Raw genomic sequence first — 20,528 nt, forward strand, 5'->3', positions numbered from 1 at the left:
ATGGACTGAACCTCTGAACCTGTAAGCCAGCCCTGACTAAATGTTGTCCTTTACAAAATTGTCTTGGTCATGGTGTCTCTTCCCTAAGACTCAATGTACCCCCCCAGCAACTCTTCAAACTTTCTATGTAGCCCAGGCTGGTCTGAAAATCAAGTTTCCCAGTCAGTCCCCCAAATACTGGGATTACGGATGTGTGCCCAGCTGGAATCAGTTTAATTGCTTTCTAATGGGAGGGAGAAAAATCAAATTCCAGAAGTGATTTGATAAGGGAAATTCTGCATGCACATGTGTGCACAAGCTTGAACATGAGGAGGCTGGGGGTTGACATCAGGTTTCTTTGTCTATCTCCGTCCACTTCATCAGACAAATTATCTCACTGAACCTGGAACCCATTTTCCACCCACCCCACCCCCTTTATTTTTTTCCAGACAGGATTTCTCTGTGTGGCCCTGGCTGTCCTAGAACATGCTTGGTAAATCAGGCTGATCTCAACAAGTGCCAGGATTAAAGGCACTAGAGCTTTCTGATTTCACAAGATTAGCTGGCTAGTGAGGCCCCGGGATCCTCCTGTCTCTCCACTGAGCCACCTCCCCAGCCCCAGGAGGAATAAGGGGAGACCTGAAAGGACATCACCACACAGGGTGCTTGCAATGTGATGCCATTTTAAATTCAAGCTGCCTCAATGGTCTTAAACACCGCAAGCCTTGGACATCATTTAACATCATTTTGAAGGGCTCCCAGACTTCCCCTGGGAAACTGCCCTTTGTTTCTAATAATTATCCCACCTTCTAATTGCACCATTTGGGTGGTTGAGGTCTCAGCAGAAGTTTGCTGTAAACTGGTCCACAGTCAGGTCTAGGCTACTACGACTATATGAGTAAGACCTTGTTTCAAAAACAAAAGAAAATGCAGTGTTTGCTTCAGTGACAGAAGCTCAAACCCGTTCCCTCCTTTGTTTAGACATCTACTGTGGCTCTTACAGGATAGTCTAGCTCAGGGAGGAAGCCCTGTGGTCACCTAGAGGACAGGAAAGCTCTTGGACTCAAAGGCACCAGTCCGGTTTCATAGCGCCCCCTGTTGGTATATGGTGAGGTTCGAGTGTGGGCAACACCTCTGTTAATTCTGGGATCCCGATGAGGTGGGTGGGTGGGGTGATATCAAACCAGGTGTGGGGTCAGCGGCTCCACCCGCAGCCACAGCCCGCCCTTCGCTCGCAGGATCAGCTTCCGCGGTATCCCGCGCGGTTCCGTATCTAACCCGGCAGGACACAGAATCGCAGCAGAGTCAGTGCCAGTGTCATCTTCATTGTGCTCTGGCGAAAGTCTGTCCTAGGCAGTTCCTGAGGAAAGGTAGGGTGGAAATTCTGTCAGGACCCACCACGCACCGTTGGATCCAACCTGACTGATCCCTGCCGCAGGCTTACCTGGGACTCCATTTTGACATTTACATAGTCTGAACCTAACGCAGACTTTAGCTCAGTTTAGCAGAAGGACACAGAACTGTGATCTGTCTACGCTTTCAATGCTGATTCTCTAAACCTTTATGCACCACCTGAGTGGAAGGCAGGAAGGAGATTCCGAACCCTGATCATCCCAGTCACCGCCTGTCTTCACCAGCAGCCCCAGACAACATCCTGACACCACAAACCCTCTGGCTTCATCCCTGCCTGCAGAGAAGAGAACAAAAGCCAGAGGTTTTTCTGGGTCAGAAAGAGGTCACAGACCTGGGAGAGAGGCAAGGGTGGGAGAGAGCAACAGAGAGAGATGGTTTGGGTTTCTTCGAAAACCCAGTCAGTACCCACCTGGGGAAAATACAGAAGTGGAGACAGGAGTCAGGTTTCCAGTGCCAGGGCCACGCCTCCTCTCTATCTTGGCCTTGCCCAGTTCCCAAATTCCAGAGATGAGGGGAGGGGCCGTACCTCAGGGTCTGGTCTGACTGAATGAAGGGTTGTGATGATTCCTGAAGATGCTGGTAACATCCCCTGTTGGGTGAGTATTACCAGCCCAAGGTTAGTTCTGCCACTAGAGCCCTTCGTTCTTCCCAGTACCCTAAGCCTTCCAACGATGGAGCCTACCTTTGGGGATGACCAGGCCCACCCAGAGGGAGAATGTCCAGAGTGTAGCCAAGGGAGATCACAGAGCCTGGGCACTGCAGCCGCAGACTCTCCTTGACGCTCATGGTCAGGAAGGGTAGCTGGGCCAGGTCGTCCCTAAGGGACACCAGACACAATTGTCTAAGAGCAAAACCAAAACCCCGCTCAGCCTCACTACCGTGTAAGACTTAACGACTTCTCTCTGATCCGTTGTCAGGTGAGATGAATTCCAAGTGGGTCAGGCACATTGTGTGCACCTTTAATCCTACCCGGCACAGGGGAGGTAGAGCAAGGGGGAACTCTATGATTCTGAAGGCAGGAGGGTCTACACACACACAGCCAGGGATACATGGCAAATCCTTCAGAACAGACAGACAAAAATACCAAGTGAGTCAAAGATTGTCTTTGAGACAAGGTCTCATGAAAACAAGGCTGCCTTGAACTCCTGGCCCCTCTTGCCTCCACATCCCAAAGGGTTGACATTACAAACTTGAACTGCTACTGGGCTGGTTCTGAATCAAAGGTTATACATTAGGGGCTGGAGAGATATCTGTGTTTCTCTTTCACAGGACCCAGGTTCAACTCCCAGTGACCACGAGACGGCTCGCAAGAGTCTGTATCTCTAATTCCAGAAGATTGGATGCTTTCTTCTGGCCCCTGCATGTACACGTGGTACATACATACAGGTAAAACACATATGTGTATAAAATCATACTCAAGTGAAGAAAAAAAAGTGAAGTCATCAAGAAGATGACTTGGTATTTCAGAAAAGAGGCAGGGGCGGGGGGTGTGTGTGTCAGGGAATACAAGGTCTCATACAGTACAAGCTGGCCTCGGATTTACTGTCAGCCAAGGATGACTTTCAACTTCTGACCTTCCTGCCTCTACTGAGGGAGTGCTATGGTTACAGGCCTGTGCATACAACTGCCAGGGTCCAGTTGTATACCGTGCTGGGAACTGAAACCGCCATGATTTTATGCATGTTCAGCAAACACTCTACCAACTGAACCTCAGTCTTCGGAAATAGTTTAAAGAAGAGGATATCCCTGAAAAGACAGCCCTAAATGTTGCCTTACATTTTCACCGGAAAGCTTTAAAGAGTATACAGTGAGCCTGGTGCAGTGGTTTCACCAGCCTGGACAAGAGATAAGAGGATTAGGAGTTAAAGGCTGATTTGACACATACAGAGTTTAAAGCCAGCCTTGGCCACATGAAAAAAAATATCATAAAAGGAGACAACAAAAGCAGAAGCAGGGGGTTGGGGATTTAGCTCAGTGGTAGAGTGCTTGCTTAGCAAGCGCGAGGCCCTGGGTTCGGTCCCCAGCTCCGAAAAAAAGAAAAAGGGGGGGGGAGCAGAAGCAGATAACCGTAAAGGGCTTACAAGATTATTTGAATCAATAGATGCGTCCCATACTGCAGGGTGGAGTGACCTATGTTTACAATTTACAGGTGTGAATTTGCTGTGCCTGGTGGCCCATGCCTTTAATCCCAGCACTTGGGAGGCAGGACTCTGAGATTGAAGCCATCCTAGTATCTAGTTTCAGAACAGCCACGGCTACACAGAGAAACCTTGTCTTGAAAAGAAGAAAAAGGAAAAACAGAAACAAGAACAACAAAAGACATGAAATCTTTCTATGTTATCAAATGAATTCAACACAACCTAATAAAATTCTACCTAGCCTATGTTTTAGAACCTGACAATGATTCTTTCTTTCCAGCCATGGGCTAGAGACAGCCTTGTGCACCTAGGCAAGCATCCCACCACTAAGCTGTGTCCCAAACCCCACAAAACTTATTCTGCTACAAAGAATTAAGATTGATTAAAGATACATTAGTTTTAAAAATAGGAAAGGGATGGTGAGATGGTTCAGTGGGTAGGGATGCCTGGACCAAGTCTAATGTTCTGACTTCAATCCCCACTGTGGAAGGAGATAGAGAACCTACTCTTGCCAATTGTCCACACTCAAGCCAAGGGACACATGCATGGATGGGCACATACCAATTAATCAAGGGATCGATCAATCAATTGATCAATCAATCAATCAAATGGAAACCCATTCTATTAGTTGTTAAAACTTATTACAGGGCTGGAGAGATGGCTCAGTCATTAAGAGCACTGATTGCTCTTCCAGAGGTCCTGAGTTCAATTCCCAGCAACCACATGGTGGCTCACAACCATCTGTAATAAGATCTGATGCCCTCTTCTGGTGTGTCTGAAGACAGCTACAGTGTACTTATATATAATAAATAAATCTTTTTAAAAACCTATTATAAAATTATAGTAAAAATAATTTTAAAACTTTGTTATTATTGAACAAGAACAGGAAGAGAGCCTTTAAGCCCAGCACTCAAGAGGCAGAGGCAGGCAGTTCAAGGCCAGCCTTGTATACAGAACGAGTTCCAGGACAGCCACAGCTGCACAAAGCAACCCTGTTTCAACTCCCCCTGCCCCAAACCACAAAACAACAACAACAATCATAGAAACAAACAAAAGAACAGAAAATCAAACTTGTGGAATTCAGATTGAGGAGGACACAGACCCTGAAAACTTATCATCCAGTGAAGACAGTCTACACGGCCTTAGAACTGGATAATGGTCATCATCCAGTGAAGACAGTCTACACGGTCTTAGGAGTGGATAGTGGTCATCATCCAGTGAAGACAGTCTACACGGTCTTAGGAGTGGATAGTGGTCATCATCCAGTGAAGACAGTCTACACGGTCTTAGGAGTGGATAGTGGTCATCATTCAGTGAAGACAGTCTACACGGTCTTAGGAGTGGATACATGGTCTGGAGGTAGGTGTTCAGAAAGCTAACAATGTAGAAACATTAAGAACTAAATCCAGTCAGGTGTGGAATCCCAGACTGGGGAGGTGGAGGAAGAGAGTAAAGTGGTCTGGGCCAGCCTCAGCTACACAGTAAGTCAGAGGCTACCACAGCCCGTAGGAGAGGTTGGCGTAAGACATGAATTAATAAAAATAAAAACGAATTCTTGTCTGTTCCAAGTACAGAGCAGAATGTCCCTTTACATCTCAAGCACAGAAAAGCTCCAATGTTAACTGACAGCACAGTCGTCATCTCTGAGATTTCATTTGAAACATTACGTGTATGATGTACATGAGTGCATACATGCTCAGGCAGTGTGAATGTCCAGGTCATAGGATAATTTGGAGGAATCAGTCCTCTTCTACCTGTGAATTCCTTTACCACCTGAGCCATCTTGCAGACCCAAGATCCACCTTTTGGGGGGCGGTGGTGGCAATATGCAAACTCTTCTCTTCTAGTTATTTCAAAAGTACAAAGTCTTATTCATTTTAAGATACATTTATTTTTATTTTCTGTGTGTAAGTGTTTTGCCAACATATGTATCTATGTGTCATGTGAGTGCTGTGCCCAGAGACATGAGAAGAGTGAGTCAGATTCCAAGAAACAGGAGTTACAGCCAGTTGTTAGCCTCCGTGTGGGTGCTAGGAACTGAACCCAGGCCTCTGCAAGAACCACCAGTGCTTTAAACCAATGAGCCATCGCTTCAACTCTAACACTTTATTCTTCACTATTGTTGTACCAATGTGTACAACACTGGACCCTTCCTCCTAACACATTTAATTGGGGCTGGCTTACAGTTTCAGAGGTTCAGTCTGTTATCATCATGGTAGAATGTCAACGAGGGTGCAGAGGGTACTACCTGGAAGAGAATGGGGGACAAGAGACGAGAAGAAGGACGCCAAGACAAAAGTCTGATCAAGGTGACAACTTTACTTTTTCCCAAGGCTGAATTTATACCATAACAGGGGTAACAGAGGGAGGGGGTAAGTGGGAAACATTTACGCAGGCCAAGGACACAATATTCATGTGGTCAGGGAATTGGCTGAAAGGTCACAGGTTTGTCATATCTATTAGTCAGCAGGATGTTGGTTTTTCAGAAAGGTTACATGTCATCACATTGGGCATCTTGACATCAGATGTATTTCATCAGCAAGGTCAGAGCTTTATCATATCATTTATTCATCCTGACCACCAGATTTGCATTAGTCTTCTGCAGCTGGCTGGGGATCTTCCATGAACCCAATCATACTTAACTCTTACCATAATAATAACATCAATAATGGAGGGTTTCAAGGGCATCGCTCCCAACGGTAGAAAGCATGGCAGTGTGCAGACAGGCATGATGCTGGAGAAGGAGCTGAGAAGTCTACATCTTGATCTGAAGGCGGCCAGGAAGACACTGTCCTCAGCAGGCAGCTAGGATGGGAGACTCTCTTCTGCCCTGGGCAGAGCCTGGGCATAGGAGTCTTCAAAGCCCACCCACACAGTGACACACTTCCTCCAACAAATCCACACAAGGCCACACCCCCTAAAAGTGCCATTTTCCATGAGTCAAGCATTCAAACACAAGAGTCTATGGGGGCAACCACACTGAGCTCCTTGGTATGCTAGGATCATGATTCCATGGCATCATCCTCATCACCTTCTGAGTGTAGAGAATAATTCCCATTTTATAGATGAGGAAACTGAAGGTTGGTAGTAAAACTCTTGACCACAAAGGCATCCACCAGTCCCATGTCTAAAGACTAACCTGTCTGCAGCCACATCTCTTTCTACGAGGGGCTGGAGATGGGCTCAGTGGCTAAAGACCTTGCTGCATAAATTTAGAAATGAAGTTCAGATCACCAACACCTACATAAATGTCAAGCTGGAGTGAGAACTTCCCTTTTCTCCTCTTTCTGCTCCTTCCTTTCCTCCTTCTTCATCTGTAATGCCAGGGTAAGAACGACAGAGGATTTCCACAGCAAGATGGCTAGCAAGTCTACCTGAATATGTGAGCTCTGGACTTACTTGAGATCCTACTTCACCACACAAGACGGAAGGCAATGGAGGAAGACACCTGACATCCAATTCAGGCTTCCACAACCTGCTCACATCCACCCACATACATGCCCATGCATATGTGACCACACAAAGACACACACACGCACGCACGCACACGCACACGCACACGCACACAGCAAACAAACAGGAGAGATTGTTGGGGAGATGCCCATATCCCCAGCCTCTCATTTTCTAAACAGGATATTACCATAGCTGTCCTCAAACTCAGAGCTTGAGACTCTTGAGTGTTGAGATCATAGGCCTTCACCACCACACCTGGCTTCCCTAACATTCTATCCACAGCAGAAGAATCTTCCAGCTCTCTCACTCTTGTCTAATGTCATCTTTCATGGTACTCATCCTCATCTGGAAGCCTGACCACAGGAAACCCCGGAGGTAGCTAATGTTTCTGCCCATCTTCCTCATGTCTCCCAGTCCAGCTAGTTCAATTTCTGGTCTTAGAAGACCTTGGAGAGTACTGGAGAGATGGCTCAGCAGTTAAGAGCAGTGACTGCTCTTCCAAAGGTCCTGAGTTCAATTCCTAGCAACTACATGGTGGCTCACAACCATCTATAATGGGTTATGATGCCCTCTTCTGGTGTCTGACGACAGTGACAGTGTGCTCACAAACAAACAAACAAAAAAAAAAGACCTTGCAAGTCTCAGCATCTTAGAGTACATGGTCCCTAGATTCTCCTCTCTCCTTGTTGGTGCAGATCCACCTTCCAGAGAAGAGCCAGATTATTCTGTGAGAGGATTCCTAAACCATAGTAGACGGCGGGAGGTAGGAGGAGGAAAGAGGAAACAGAAAGGTGCAGTCACTTGCTTAAGTCACACAGTGAAGTAATTAAGCATGGCAGCACAGCTGAAAGTAACATGTTTTAAGTGCAAGTGTGGAAGAGGAAGAGGAAGAGGAAGAGGAAGAAGAAGAAGAACTATTAGAAGAAGAATTATTAGAAGAAGAATTAGAAGAAGAAGAAGAAAAGAAGAAGAAGAACAAAAACAACAACAACAACAACACTACTGGTGGTACAGCCAGGGTTACACCTGTAAGCCAGCCCCAATTAAATGTCATCCTTTATAAGACCTTCCTTGGTCATGGTGTCTGTTCACAGAAGTAAAACCCTAACTAATACACAGTCTATTATCATCACATGTGCTATACATAATTTAGGAGTTAAAAAAGAAGACTTTTGTAGCCATGAGAAGATCACAGTTTCAAGACAAGCCTGGACTACATACAAAGCAAAACTTCATTAAAAAACAAAATAAACAACAATTTAAAAAGCAAGTCTGCAAAGTAGCACTCAGGAGGCAGAGGAAGGCAGATCTCTGAGTTCGAGGCCAGCCTGGTCTACAGAGTGCATTCCTGGACAGGCAAAGCTACACAGTGAGACGCCAAACGAAACACCTGATAGCATGTCGAGGGAAACAGCAGCTTAGGGATTTGCTAAACTCCTAGTTCGGTTGCATAGGACCCAGTGAGTTGTTCCGGAAGGTGCAAGAACAAGAGAGATATTTTTCCCTTTGTAGAAAATGAGAGGGTGACATTGGGGTCCAAGAATGAATGTGACTCACTGATTCTTTCTATCCTTTCCTGGTTTTGGACTTCTCTTTCTCCTTATTTCTTTCTCTCTTCTTTTCATTCCCCTCTGCCCCCAGATGACAAAACTTAGTTGGAATATCACCAACCATTCCAGGCCACAGGGAGAATGAAAGCCCCATAAGATGCAAAACCCTCATGTCATAAGAAGTGGCCATTTGTTCCCCATTTCCTGATGGTGCCAACTGTTACCTCTCCCATTGAGGGGTTGTGAGAGTGGTGGATCATTTTGTCAATTTAGATGGACTAAGGCACCTAGTGATTTAATCAGATGCATCTATTTGTGTGGACATCAAGTACTTTATGGCTTTCAGTGGTAGAGCCCATGCCTGTCATGCAAGAGGCCCTGGATTCCTTCCCCAGTACTGTAGAAAGAGATGACAGCCTTGGTTAATGTGAATGGGGCTCACCCTTTAGTGGAAAGGCCATGAGAGCAAACAGGCTTTCTCTGTGAAGACGAAATTCTGCTGTTGCTGACCCCCAGCATGTGTGAGTTGCTGCTTGGATCTAGAGGTTCTACAGGTTTCAAACTTGCCAGTCAAATAAGCACATGAATCAAGAAGCCAGGCATGGTACACACGTGTGATTCCCCCATCTGGGAGGCTGAGGCATAAGGAGTCTACGTTACCCTCTCTGCTCTATCCCATATCACTCTGCCGAAGGCCTCTCTCTGAGCCTGGCAGCAATCTCTCTACCTATCTAGTTCCCAAGGCAGGCTGCCACCATGCCAGAAATATACATCCGAACTCTGTGGCGGCCTATTGTTTCTGCCGCCACACAGTCTCCCGAACTCAAATCGACACAAGAAAGAACACACAACACAACAACCTCTGATCCGATTGATAAGATGTAATTGCCCACTTAGGCATACAAAGCCCTGTACACACCCATCCCTTATGAACATTCGCAGCAACCTGTAAAGGTGCAGTGAGGAATCTTAACATCAGCCTCCATGTTCTCTTAGAGGCTTCCTCTCCAGTTTCCTCCAGTCTCCAATCTCCTCCTGTTCCAGTCTCTCCCTGTTCCCTCAAACTTTTCTCCTGCTCATCCTTCCTGCTCATCCTTCCTGCTCATCCATTGATAGGCCTCGTTCTATCTTGTACCTGCCTCCACCTGTGTGATGACATCATCCCACGCTAGTTGGCTGATCCCTTTGGTTTAGGTCTGTGGTAAAGCAGAGGATCTTGGTGGGAAGTCCAAGAAGGAGTCAGGTTACTTGGCTAATGGTGGCTGGGAAGTAAATAGATAAGTGTTCATGCTTGGTTGCTTAGGAAAGGGCTAGAATTCCAATACTTGCTTCAAGGGCTCACCTTTCAGGACCTTACTTCCACCCAGTAGTCCACCGACTGCTAAGTTTCCATCACATCCAAACAACATCTGTGGACCATATCTTCAACACACGAGCCTTTTTTTTGGGGGGTGGGGTGGGGTGGGGAGCGGTATTTAACATCCAACCCCAGACTGAAAAGCAAATCATTATATTATCCAGCTATACCCTACTAGATATACAGGAAGAGAATAAATGTCACCATGTAACTAAGATTCCTGCACACACATTTACTGCAGCATTGAACATCCAATGGGGTCAGCCAAGGAGCCTAGCGGTAGAGGAATGAATGGAAAGAATAGATGTGGTATTTATGTACCATGAAGTATTATTCATTCACAAAGAATGTTGTTTGCAGAAAAATATATGGAACTGGAGATCATCATGTTAGGTGAAATGAGCCAGGCTCAGAACAACATGTTTGTTCTTATATGACGATGAGCCTAAGTAAGCGATATGAAAATAGAAGGAAGTTTATTAAGGCAGGGTTTTTTTTTTTAAAGTCAATCAGTGAACATATTCAAAGTTATTTCATAGAGAAATTTAAAAAGAAATCAGTTTTGGTTTGCTATATCATGACTTTTTCTAGCTTATTCTGAAGAGCAAAGGATTTAAGATGGGATTTTTTTCAAAAGTGACATTGTAACACTATTTGTATTTGGAAAAAACTAGGAAGAGCCCATTGAGCACAAGAGGCTGTGAATGGGGCTGGAGAGTTGGTGGTTAAGAGCGCATGATAAACACCGAGGACTGGAGTTCAGATTCCAACGCTCTCGTTAGGGATGCCCTGCACAAGCCTGAAACACTGTCTACGAGGACAGCTCAAATAGGAGGAGCGCTGTGGTTAGCTAGCTTCCATTAGCCAAGGAAACCCGAACCCCAAGTAAAGTGATGAGTGGAAAAAAACCTTCCTCAATGGAAAAGCGAGTGGACATCTGACGCCCTCTTCCGGCCTCCGTGAGCACTCGCGCACACACGGATTCATCCACGGCGAAATATAAGTAAAAATAAAAATTAACAAATCTTTCAGAAGCCCCGGACCTGTGCGTGTGGAGGGGATTCTCACTATATAGCTCTGGCTGGCTCGGGACTCACTAATGTAAACAAAGCTAGTGTGGAACTTACAGACTTCCTCTGCCTCTCAGGTTCTGGTGTTGAAACTGCACCACCACTCCCCGGCTGAGATGTGTTCTGAAATGTGATAATCCTCCAGGATGAAATCAGGTTTATTTCAGAGGAAAAATCTAGACCTAGACGGGGCAGTTGTTGCAATCTGTACCTACAGTTCCATTTCGGTGGCAAGCGTTGCTGGACCTGTAAACTCAGTTCGACCGAGTTGGGTCCGGAATAAGTCACCAACCAGTGACACTGTTACTCCCCTGAGCAATCCAATGAGAAGCACGGATAGTGTAGGGTGGCACCCTTGCCGCCATATTTGAGTTCCGGGTAGCTGAAGGGAGCAGAGTGGTGTTTGAGCTTCCCGGGTACCTGTTCTGCATACTGCGGCTCCGTAGGGATAACGCCTGGATGCATCGGAAGCAGGAAATGGTGAGTGTGCCCTGGACTCTTGGAGTCGTGGGTGGAGGGTTCTGACACTGCCCCGGTTTTGCTGCAATGTGACGACGGCTCCCCGACGTGTGCAGCAATTTGAGGTGAAGTCTGGTAGTGGCGCCCTGAACCCGGGGTGCATTTGAGTTATGTGCCCAGCTAGCAGAGTCTGGTTTCCAGTCCAGTCCTGCGCCTTCCCTGGGAAGCTGCTTCGTTCCCAGTTTCTAGTCCTCCTATGTTGAGTCTGCGCCGCGGACCGGAGCCTCTGCAGACATTGCAGCTCTGGCAAGTTGGTGACGCCGCGTCCAGACTGCGGTGAAGGCACGTGGGCGGTGTGCAGTGTTTTGCACTGTTTTGCACTTTTTCATTTCCTTGTTCTCTGCTTAGTTTTACTCTATGGTCACCCTGAAGGGTTGTCTCTTTTTTTTTTCTTTAATCTTTTTTAAAGTACTAGGGATCGAACCTCAGGTCATGCTAGGTGAACGCTTTACCATTAGACCTGCATTTGCATCCCACATCCTGAGTTCGTTTTATGCGAACACAGCTGGATTTGTTAGCTGTGACAGGCAAATTCCCCTAATTTGGAGAAGAAAGAGAAGTTTAAGTTTACTTACAAATTTAATTTGTATGTACTGATCAACCAAGCTGATTAAAAAAGGGTATTTCTGAAGCAGAAAAGGGTATTTTTGGAGAACTTTTCCAAAGGAAAGCCTTGAGAGTGGTGGAAAAAAAAAAAAGCCCAGGGCAGGAAGGGATGGTGTTGTATACAGGATTTCACTGTGTAACTCTGGCTGGTCTGGAATAGTTATGTAGACCAAACTAACCGGGAACTCAGATCCTTCACAGTGCTAGGTGTGTTTCTTCTCAGAAGGGAGGGTATCCTGGGACTTGGAAGCCCAGCAACCACACAGCTCTGAGGTGGGACACTGACCGACGGGAAGGGTATCCTGAAACACAGGAGCCCAGGAACCACACAGCTCTGAGAGGAAGCCTCCTCACAGAGGTGTTGCAGCTCTCAGGGAAAGGGGTGGGGGAGGGTATCCCCAGCTGAACTGAGGAGTTTGGGAACTTATGAGTCTGAGTCTCAGCCCTGCCCCTTCTCTTTCTCTTCTCTTCGCTTCTTTTCTTCTTAGCTTCTTCTTACTAGAGTCACTCCGGGCAGTAAATCTTATAAAGGAGACTTACTGGAGGGACAAATACAGGGATGACTGCCCACTGCTCCCAAGAGCCGATATCAGGGAATTGGGCAGGGCTTGGATAGGATTTCTTAGAGGGCAGAGCTTTCAAGACAGATTTCCAGATTGAGGTGGAGTGGCAGGATTTCAACTCCTGATCTTGGGATTTCCTGTTCAGGGGTTGGTGCCCCCCCCATCCCCCGACCTTTTCCCCTGCAGTGGGGCCCATGGGTTGGGATGGGAAGGCCTTTCTGGCTTCAGGTGGCTTTGTTTGATGTGCCATCTTTGTGGAGCTGCTCCAGGAGGCTGGAGAGAAGGTGCTGCCACTGTGGACAGCTCCTGTGACAGCTCCAGGCTGAGATGTCATGGTGCGCCCATGGAGCCACCATTTTGACAATTCCTGTGGGGGCATCTTATTAGGTATGGTGGGAAAGAGGGGATTACACTGGGATCACAGGTGATTTCCACCCCCTCCAGCCACCCACTGTGTATAATTTTGTGTTTAGCTAGCCCTAGGCTACTTCTCCAAATTTAGAGTGTATAGGAAGGATTTCTTTAATCCCGTCGGAGGCAGAGACGGGCCAATATCAGAGTTCATGGTCCTTCAGGGCTACACAGTGAGACCCTGTTACATATAACCAAAATAAACCAACAAAAGCCAAACAACTCTTATCAGGATTATATTCTTGGGAAAAATATTAATATTTTCATTTCCTTTCTAATTCAGATAGTTACTATGTTTTCTAGAGAGTGTAATTTTTGGTATTTTTTAGATTAAAATATTTTTATGTATGCGTATAAATATGTTTACGTGAGTGTATGTTGCTCGTGTGGGGGTACCTGCTGAGACCAGAAATGGGTGTGGATCCTTGGAACTGGAGTTACAGGCAGTTTGAGTAGCTCTTGTGGATACTTGGAACGTGGGTCCTCCGGAGGGACAGTATGTGCTCATAACTGCCAGGTCTTATCTCCAACTCTGGACAGTGTGATTTTTGCCCATCGAGAACATCTGGGTTGGTCAGTCTGAGAACGACACCTTTGTTTTTTAACCTGCTAGAGAAAATATTTTGAAAGTTGATTTTAGTGTTTACAGCATTTTTGTTTTTCTAGTTAAGTTCTTTATGTGCCCTGCACTGTTCTGGAACTTCTTCCTGCCTTCCCTCCCAACTGTTCTATGTTACGGAGTATGCTTGTAAGTCTTAGGAGTATCTCGAGATTTATAAGCTTCCCCTTCTCTACGGGAGAAATGGTTTTAAATAGAAAATAACCGCACAACAAATATGGAACAAGTTGATGCTGTACTGGCTAGAGGAGCCCTAAAATGCTGTGAGATGAGGTTAACGAGCCATTTTGGTAGGAGTTTAGAATGCTAAGAAAAAGGAGGACAGTGAGATCCAGCCCATGAGGTTTCAGAGGGGAAACAGGGATTCTATTAGGACATGGGCTAGAGGCTGGGGTATTCATGTGGCTGGGGTTTAAAAAAAATGTAGCTAGGGGTTGGGGATTTAGCTCAGTGGTAGAGCGCTTGCCTAGCAAGCTCAAGACCCTGGGTTCGGTCCTCAGCTCCGAAAAAAGAAAAATGTAGCTATACTCCTGTTTTCTCATAAACCGAGTGGGGGCTGAGTTGAGAAGTACTAGACCAATCTGTGTGGTAGCGGAAATTTGAAGACAGTATGGTACTCAGGCTCTCCTGGTTTGCTACTCTTAGTGATAGAGCGAGCGTCAAGGCAATGCTGGCTTTGCAGAATGAGTTTGGTTCCTTCTCATGCAATAGTTTGGAGAGCATCTGTATTAGGTTGTCTTTAAAGCGTCTGTGGAATTTGACAGTGACTCCGTACAGTACTGGACGTGCCTGTGTCTCAGGCACACTATTGTCACTGCTTCGGTCCTGTTTCTTGTAGATATGTTTAGGTTATTTTCGTTGTTTTATTTCGTAGGTCATCCTTGCCTAGAAAATTGTTCATCTCTTACATATTTTCCCGATTTTTGCATATAGTTTTTAGAGTATTATCTGACGTTCTTTTGCATTTTACTGGAGCCTTTTATAACCTCCCCAAGTCATATCTCTTTTTATTAATTTATGCCCCTTTTGTTGATATCTCTAGGTGCTTGCAAACCCTTTTTTTCCCCCTATAAAACAACTGTTTGGTTTGGTATAATCTTTTGGTGTCCATTTCATACTTTCTTTCCTGATCTTTATTATTTCTCACTGTTGTGTGACTGATTTTGGCTTATTCTCATTTTTCTAAGGCCATGTATTTGCATCACTAGGTTATTTTAAGTCTCTCTCTTTTTTATAACAAGCACTCACAGTTATAACCTTCCTTCCTATATTGCATTAGGTATATATCCCAAAGATCACAGCAATTTTTCCTTTATATTTATCCTATTCTAAGAATTTAAAAATTTACTCTTTTGTTTCAGGATATTCAAGATATTGTTCATTTTCCATTTATTGATTTTTTTCTAAGTTTTTCTTTATAGTAATTTTTAGTGTTATTTCTTTGATTTATTTGATAGGATATACATTATTTCCATTTTTTTTTTTTTGTATTCTAGAATGGTCTACTTTCGAGTGGGTTCTATGGGCTCCTGAAAAGAATATATTCTGTATCTCTTAGATGAGATGTTGTTTTATCTGTTACATCCATTTAATCTGTGGTGTAGTTTCACTGCTATGTATCTTTGTAAATTTTTAGTTTGGATGAGAGTAGACTACTGAATTTTCTTCTTATTACTCTATGAAGGCATAGCTGACCTATATCCATTAGTATTTTTGAAATTGAAAGCTTTAATAATTGTGGGTGTGTGTGTTTGTGTGTTTGTATGTATGTATGTGTGTGTGTATGTATGTATGTGTGTGTATGTATGTGTGTGTATGTATGTGTGTGTATGTATGTGTGTGTATGTATGTGTGTGTGTGTATGTATGTATGTATGTATGTATGTATGTATGTATGGTGCTTTCAGAAGCCAGAAGATACTGTTGGAGCTTCTGAAACTGGCCATACGGATGGTTGTTAGTTGCCATGTGAGATGCTGGCTACTGAAGCCAGATAGATCCTCACCAAGCAAGTACTCTTAATGGATGAACCATCTCTCCAGGTCTTGGATCTAACCTTTTAGTCCAATTAGCCAGTCTGCATGTATTTATTGGAGAATTGAGTCATTCACATTTAAGGTCATTACTGAGAGGTTTACTAATTTCTGTAAATTTTTTTATTTTTGAAACAGTGTTATGTAGCGTTGACTATCCTAGAATTTGGTCTGTAGACCAGGCTGGCCTTGATCGTACAGGGATCCACCAGTCTGTGCCTCCTGGGCTGGCCTAAAGTCATGAGTCAGCACTACCCAACAATTCCTATGATTTTTATTGGTTGTTTTTCTGTTTGGTTGAGTTATTGTTCTTTCCTTTCTCTATTGGCCTTGAGAGTTCGCCTCTTAATTTTCCTCTCCTCTCCTCCAGTGTCTCACTATATAGGTCTGACTGTCCTATGCGTATTGCATATGTAAATGTACGATCTCGTGATCTATGTATATGTGTATATGTGAACACACATGTAAATGCTATGGTGAATTGTGCCATAAAGAAGAAGGATACTGGGGCCTCGGGAGATGGTTCAAAGGTTAAGCACCCTGTAGCTCACAACCTTCTGTAACTCCAGCTCAGGGAAGGAGAGCTGTCATGTATGCATGTGTATACGTGTGTGGAATACTACTAACACATAAATACATCATTAAGGAAATATATCATGTTGTTTTTAGTAAACTGTGTTGAATTCCAGCCCCGTCTTTATAACTAAGCCAGTGTAAGGGAGGATAAGTAGTGTATATTGTACACTACATGTGGAAAACACACTGGCGAGTAGAAAGGAATAGAAGGGAGAGAATAGACGGTGGGACTAGAAGGGGCCAGCCAGATATACAGTGACTGTTTGAAGAGTAAAGCATAAAGTAAACTGTGCATGTGACTGTATAGCTCCTGTGTTTCACCACTATTCGTCCTATAAATGTATGTGGATTATTTTAGGAGCCAGTGACCTTTGAGGACGTGGCTGTGAACTTCACTCTAGGAGAGTGGACTATGTTGGATTCCAGTCAGAAGAAGCTCTACAGAGACGTGATGAAGGAGACCTTTATGAACCTGATCTCCATAGGTAACAACAAAGCTACTAAGATGAGTTTTATTACAACAGCTGTTTCTTGCTCATGTCTGCAGTTGCATGTTTTAAAAAGGGAAAGAACAATGTTGTCGAATGTCACATGCTCAGCCATATTATAACAGGAAAATGCAATTTTGAATAGGCTTTGAATGATTTCTTTGGGTTTACTTTTAGGGAAAACAGAAGAAGAAGATAATGAAGAGTACCAAAATCCTAAAGGAAGCCTGAGGTAAATTACCCTCAGGAAAAGATTTGCATCCAGTATTTGGTGGTGGTGGGAAACCTGATAATCTTTTGTAAATACACTGGGCTTGATCACTTAGAACTATTGAAAGATCCTAGCAATATAAAGTTAGATAACATTTTCCTGTGGTTCATTATACAACTTCCCTTTGTGCACAAAATTTCAGAATATTAATCATGTCACACTTAGGCTTGACTATAGAACGTGTGTAAGTAAAGTGAATTTGGGGTTTAGATTGAGCTTCAACTTCGCTAAATCACTTAAACAATTATTCATTTATGTCAAATTCCATAATGAGAGCTATTTTGCGTTACAAATGTTCGCCGTATCTGTGACTTGGTGGCATATATAGTTATGTTTGTGAAATGCCTGAAAGTGTTATAGAACCTCATCGATAGTATTCCATTCTCAGGACCCAGTTCAGCATTCAGTGTTAATAATGGTTCTCTCTTTAGACATTTATTCGTGTCTGTGTGCATTGGTGCATGCATGTACACGGTGGTGCACTTGTGGAGGTCGTAGGATAACCCTCCTGAATAGGTTCTCACCCTCTCCCTGCAGACCTCAGGGATCAAGTTGATGTCTTCAAACTTCCCAGCAGGTGCCTTTATCTACTGAACCATCTTACCTCCCCACAGTTTGTACACTGTTATGAGAATTAAGTCAGTACTCTTATTTCCTGCCTCTGGGAAAGGGTCTTTCCGTATGGTACGGTTAGGCATTGCTCCTGACGCTGCCTCTTAAATAACAACAGTCATGAGGCACAGCACACAGCCTGCAGTGCTTCCTCTGACTAACCATAAAACTACAGACTACTCTTTTCATGTTTTGCAGAACTCTGATGGTTGAGAGACTCTGTAAATATCATCATGGTAATCAGTATGGAGAAACGCAACGACAGAGTCCAGACCATGTTGTGAGTGAAAAAATGCCTCCAGCCGTAAGTGAATGTGAGAGAGATATCCTTATTCATTTACCCTCAGACATGCACTTCAAAGGTCAAACTGGGGAGAAACCATGCCAGTATCAGGAACAGATGGAGAAGACTTTGAAACATAAGAAATGTTGGAAGGACTTCAGTTATTCCGAGTTGCTTTGGATGCATAAAAACCCTCCCATGAAACAGAAACCCCACGAAAATAAAGAGGCTAACGAAGCTTCTAGGAGTTTCACCTCCGATCACGATTATGAGGGAACTTTCACTGAAGAGAAATCCTACATTTGTAAACAGTGTGGCAAAGCATGGAGTGATTCCTGTAGCCTTCTCTGGCATGAGAGAAGTCACATTCAAGAGAAGCGTCATACATGTAAGCAGTGTGGAAAAGCATTTAGTCGTCCCTCACAGCTTCACAAACATGAGAGAATCCACACTGGTGAGAAACCTTATGTATGCACACATTGTGGAAAAGCCTTCATTGATCGCAGAACCTGTCACAATCATGAGAGGACTCACACTGGAGTGAAACCCTTTGCCTGTAAGCAGTGTGGGAAAGCCTTTCTTCGTTCCTGCCAACTCCTCATTCATGAACGAATTCACACTGGAGAGAGACCTTTTGTATGTAAGCATTGTGGAAAAGCTTTCACCTATTCCAGTGCTTGCTATTATCACGAGAGAATTCACACTGGAGAGAAACCCTGTGTCTGTAAGCAGTGTGGGAAAGCGTTTAAATGTTCTGCATACCTTCACATACATGAACGATCCCACAGTGGAGAAAAACCCTATGTGTGTAAGCATTGTGGCAAAGCCTTTGCTTATGCCACTGGATGCCACAAACATGAAAGAATTCACACCGGAGAGAAACCGTATATGTGTGTGCAGTGTGGGAAACTATTCACTTTCCCCAGATCCCTTCACATACATGAGAGGTCTCACAGTGGAGAAAAACCCTATGTATGTAAGCAGTGTGGGAAGTCTTTCACTCAGGGAACTTCTTTGCGAAGACATGAACGAATTCACACTGGAGAAAAGCCTTATGTATGTAGGCAGTGTGGGAAGGCCTTCATCCAACGTGATGATTGCTACAGTCATGAACGAACTCACACAGGAGAGAAACCATTCATGTGTGTTCAATGTGGGAAAACATTCACTTTTTCCAAATCTCTTCAGATACATGAAAAAAATCACACAGGAGAGAAACCCTATATATGTAAGCAGTGTGGGAAAGCATTTACGTGCTCCACATACCTTCTCAGACATGAAAGAACTCACAGTGAGAAGAAACTCAGTGGGTAATGTTTCTACCAGTGTAAATCATAGGGATGTCTGACGTCAACTTTTATTTTGAGGTATGAAGGAAAACGGAGAGACACTGTAAGATTGTGCGAATTGTAGAAGTATAATTTTGGTCCCCCGTGCTCTCCATAAGATGACAACCTGAACAGCTGGTTCTACTGCTGTGTCTTGTTCCAGCAATGAGAAAGGAAAGGCTAGGGCAGTTACAATATTCAGTGACGCCTATTCTGTTTACAGGGTTTGAACACACCTTGGGAGGTTTATGAACCAGTTTCAAGTAAATAAAATTGTAAATATAAGAAAGTTGTGTTTTTACCAATAAGATAAAATTTATGAAATTATCTCATGTGGCTAAGTCCTATGAAAATACGTGAAGATATTGAAGGTTAATTTGTGTTGAATGTTTCTGAAAATAAACCACATGAAAGAGATACAGTAAGTTCTGAGTATTTTTTTAAATGCTTGATTATTTAAATAAAGTTTTATTTTGCTGAGTTTATAAGGTCAGTGTCTCACAACAGAACATGTGTTTACCAAAGTAACTCACCAAAAAACCTAAAAACATTAGTTTAATTCATAATACTTGCCTTTTGGTTTTGTATAATAAATTTCCTTTATTACATGAAATCAGTAATAAACATTTGAAAAAAAACAAGCCACAATAAATTCCTTGTGTGAGAAGTTGGGCTGGCATAACCTGCCCATTTAGCAATCTGTTGTGCTTAGACATCCCTAAGGCAGGCCCCGAGCACAGCTTGGTGCCATCCGGGATGCATCACTCTGTCCTATCCTGGGATCGATTCTATTTATCAACTGAACATCCCGAAACTCAATGAGCTAAGTATTTATTTTTGTATATGGGTGTATTGTCCACATGTATGTGTGTGTACCATGTTTGTGCGGTACCTGTGGAGTCCAAAAGAGTATGTTGGCTTCCCCTAGAACTAGGGTTGTGAGCTGTCATAGGTGCAGGGAATCTTACTTAACCCCAGTTCTCTGGAAGAGCAGCCGGGGTCTTTGATGGCTGAGCCATTGCTCCAGTCCTAAACAATGTACTTTCAAATGTGATTTTGCTCCCTTTCAGGAAAAAGTGCTAGAAGTTGAAGTTGTTAAATGTGCTTGGAATAAAACACGTTACTCTAATAACTGCATGAGCATTGTTTTTATAGTTGGTCTATTCTCATATAAGATATCTTATCATCATCATCATCATCATCATCATCATTTTACTTTTGAAAATATGGTTGGCAAGTAACTTGGGCGTGACTTTGTTC

At 44.0% G+C, this 20,528-nt stretch overlaps 1 protein-coding gene and 1 long non-coding RNA gene across 2 annotated transcripts; one reads left to right on the top strand and one right to left on the bottom strand.

The window, feature by feature from the left end:
* Nucleotides 1-434: 434 nt before the first annotated feature.
* LOC102548621 (uncharacterized) lies at nt 435-11,241 on the bottom strand. The gene is made up of 4 exons (XR_015625096.1): nt 11,018-11,241; nt 1,802-1,981; nt 1,424-1,666; nt 435-1,339 (listed from the first exon to the last, which is right to left on the bottom strand). It is a non-coding gene; the product is annotated as an uncharacterized LOC102548621 (long non-coding RNA).
* A 100-nt stretch (nt 11,242-11,341) lies between these two features.
* Zfp472 (zinc finger protein 472) lies at nt 11,342-19,685 on the top strand. The gene is given in 4 exon segments (NM_182823.2): nt 11,342-11,440; nt 16,645-16,771; nt 16,952-17,006; nt 17,856-19,685. Coding segments are annotated over 4 exon segments (1,602 nt in total). The 5' UTR covers nt 11,342-11,419; the 3' UTR covers nt 19,255-19,685.
* Nucleotides 19,686-20,528: the final 843 nt, after the last annotated feature.

Source organism: Rattus norvegicus, chromosome 7 (genome assembly GCF_021556685.1).
Source record: "Rattus norvegicus strain SHRSP/BbbUtx chromosome 7, alternate assembly SHRSP_T2T, whole genome shotgun sequence".
Classification (NCBI taxonomy): Eukaryota; Metazoa; Chordata; class Mammalia; order Rodentia; family Muridae; genus Rattus; species Rattus norvegicus.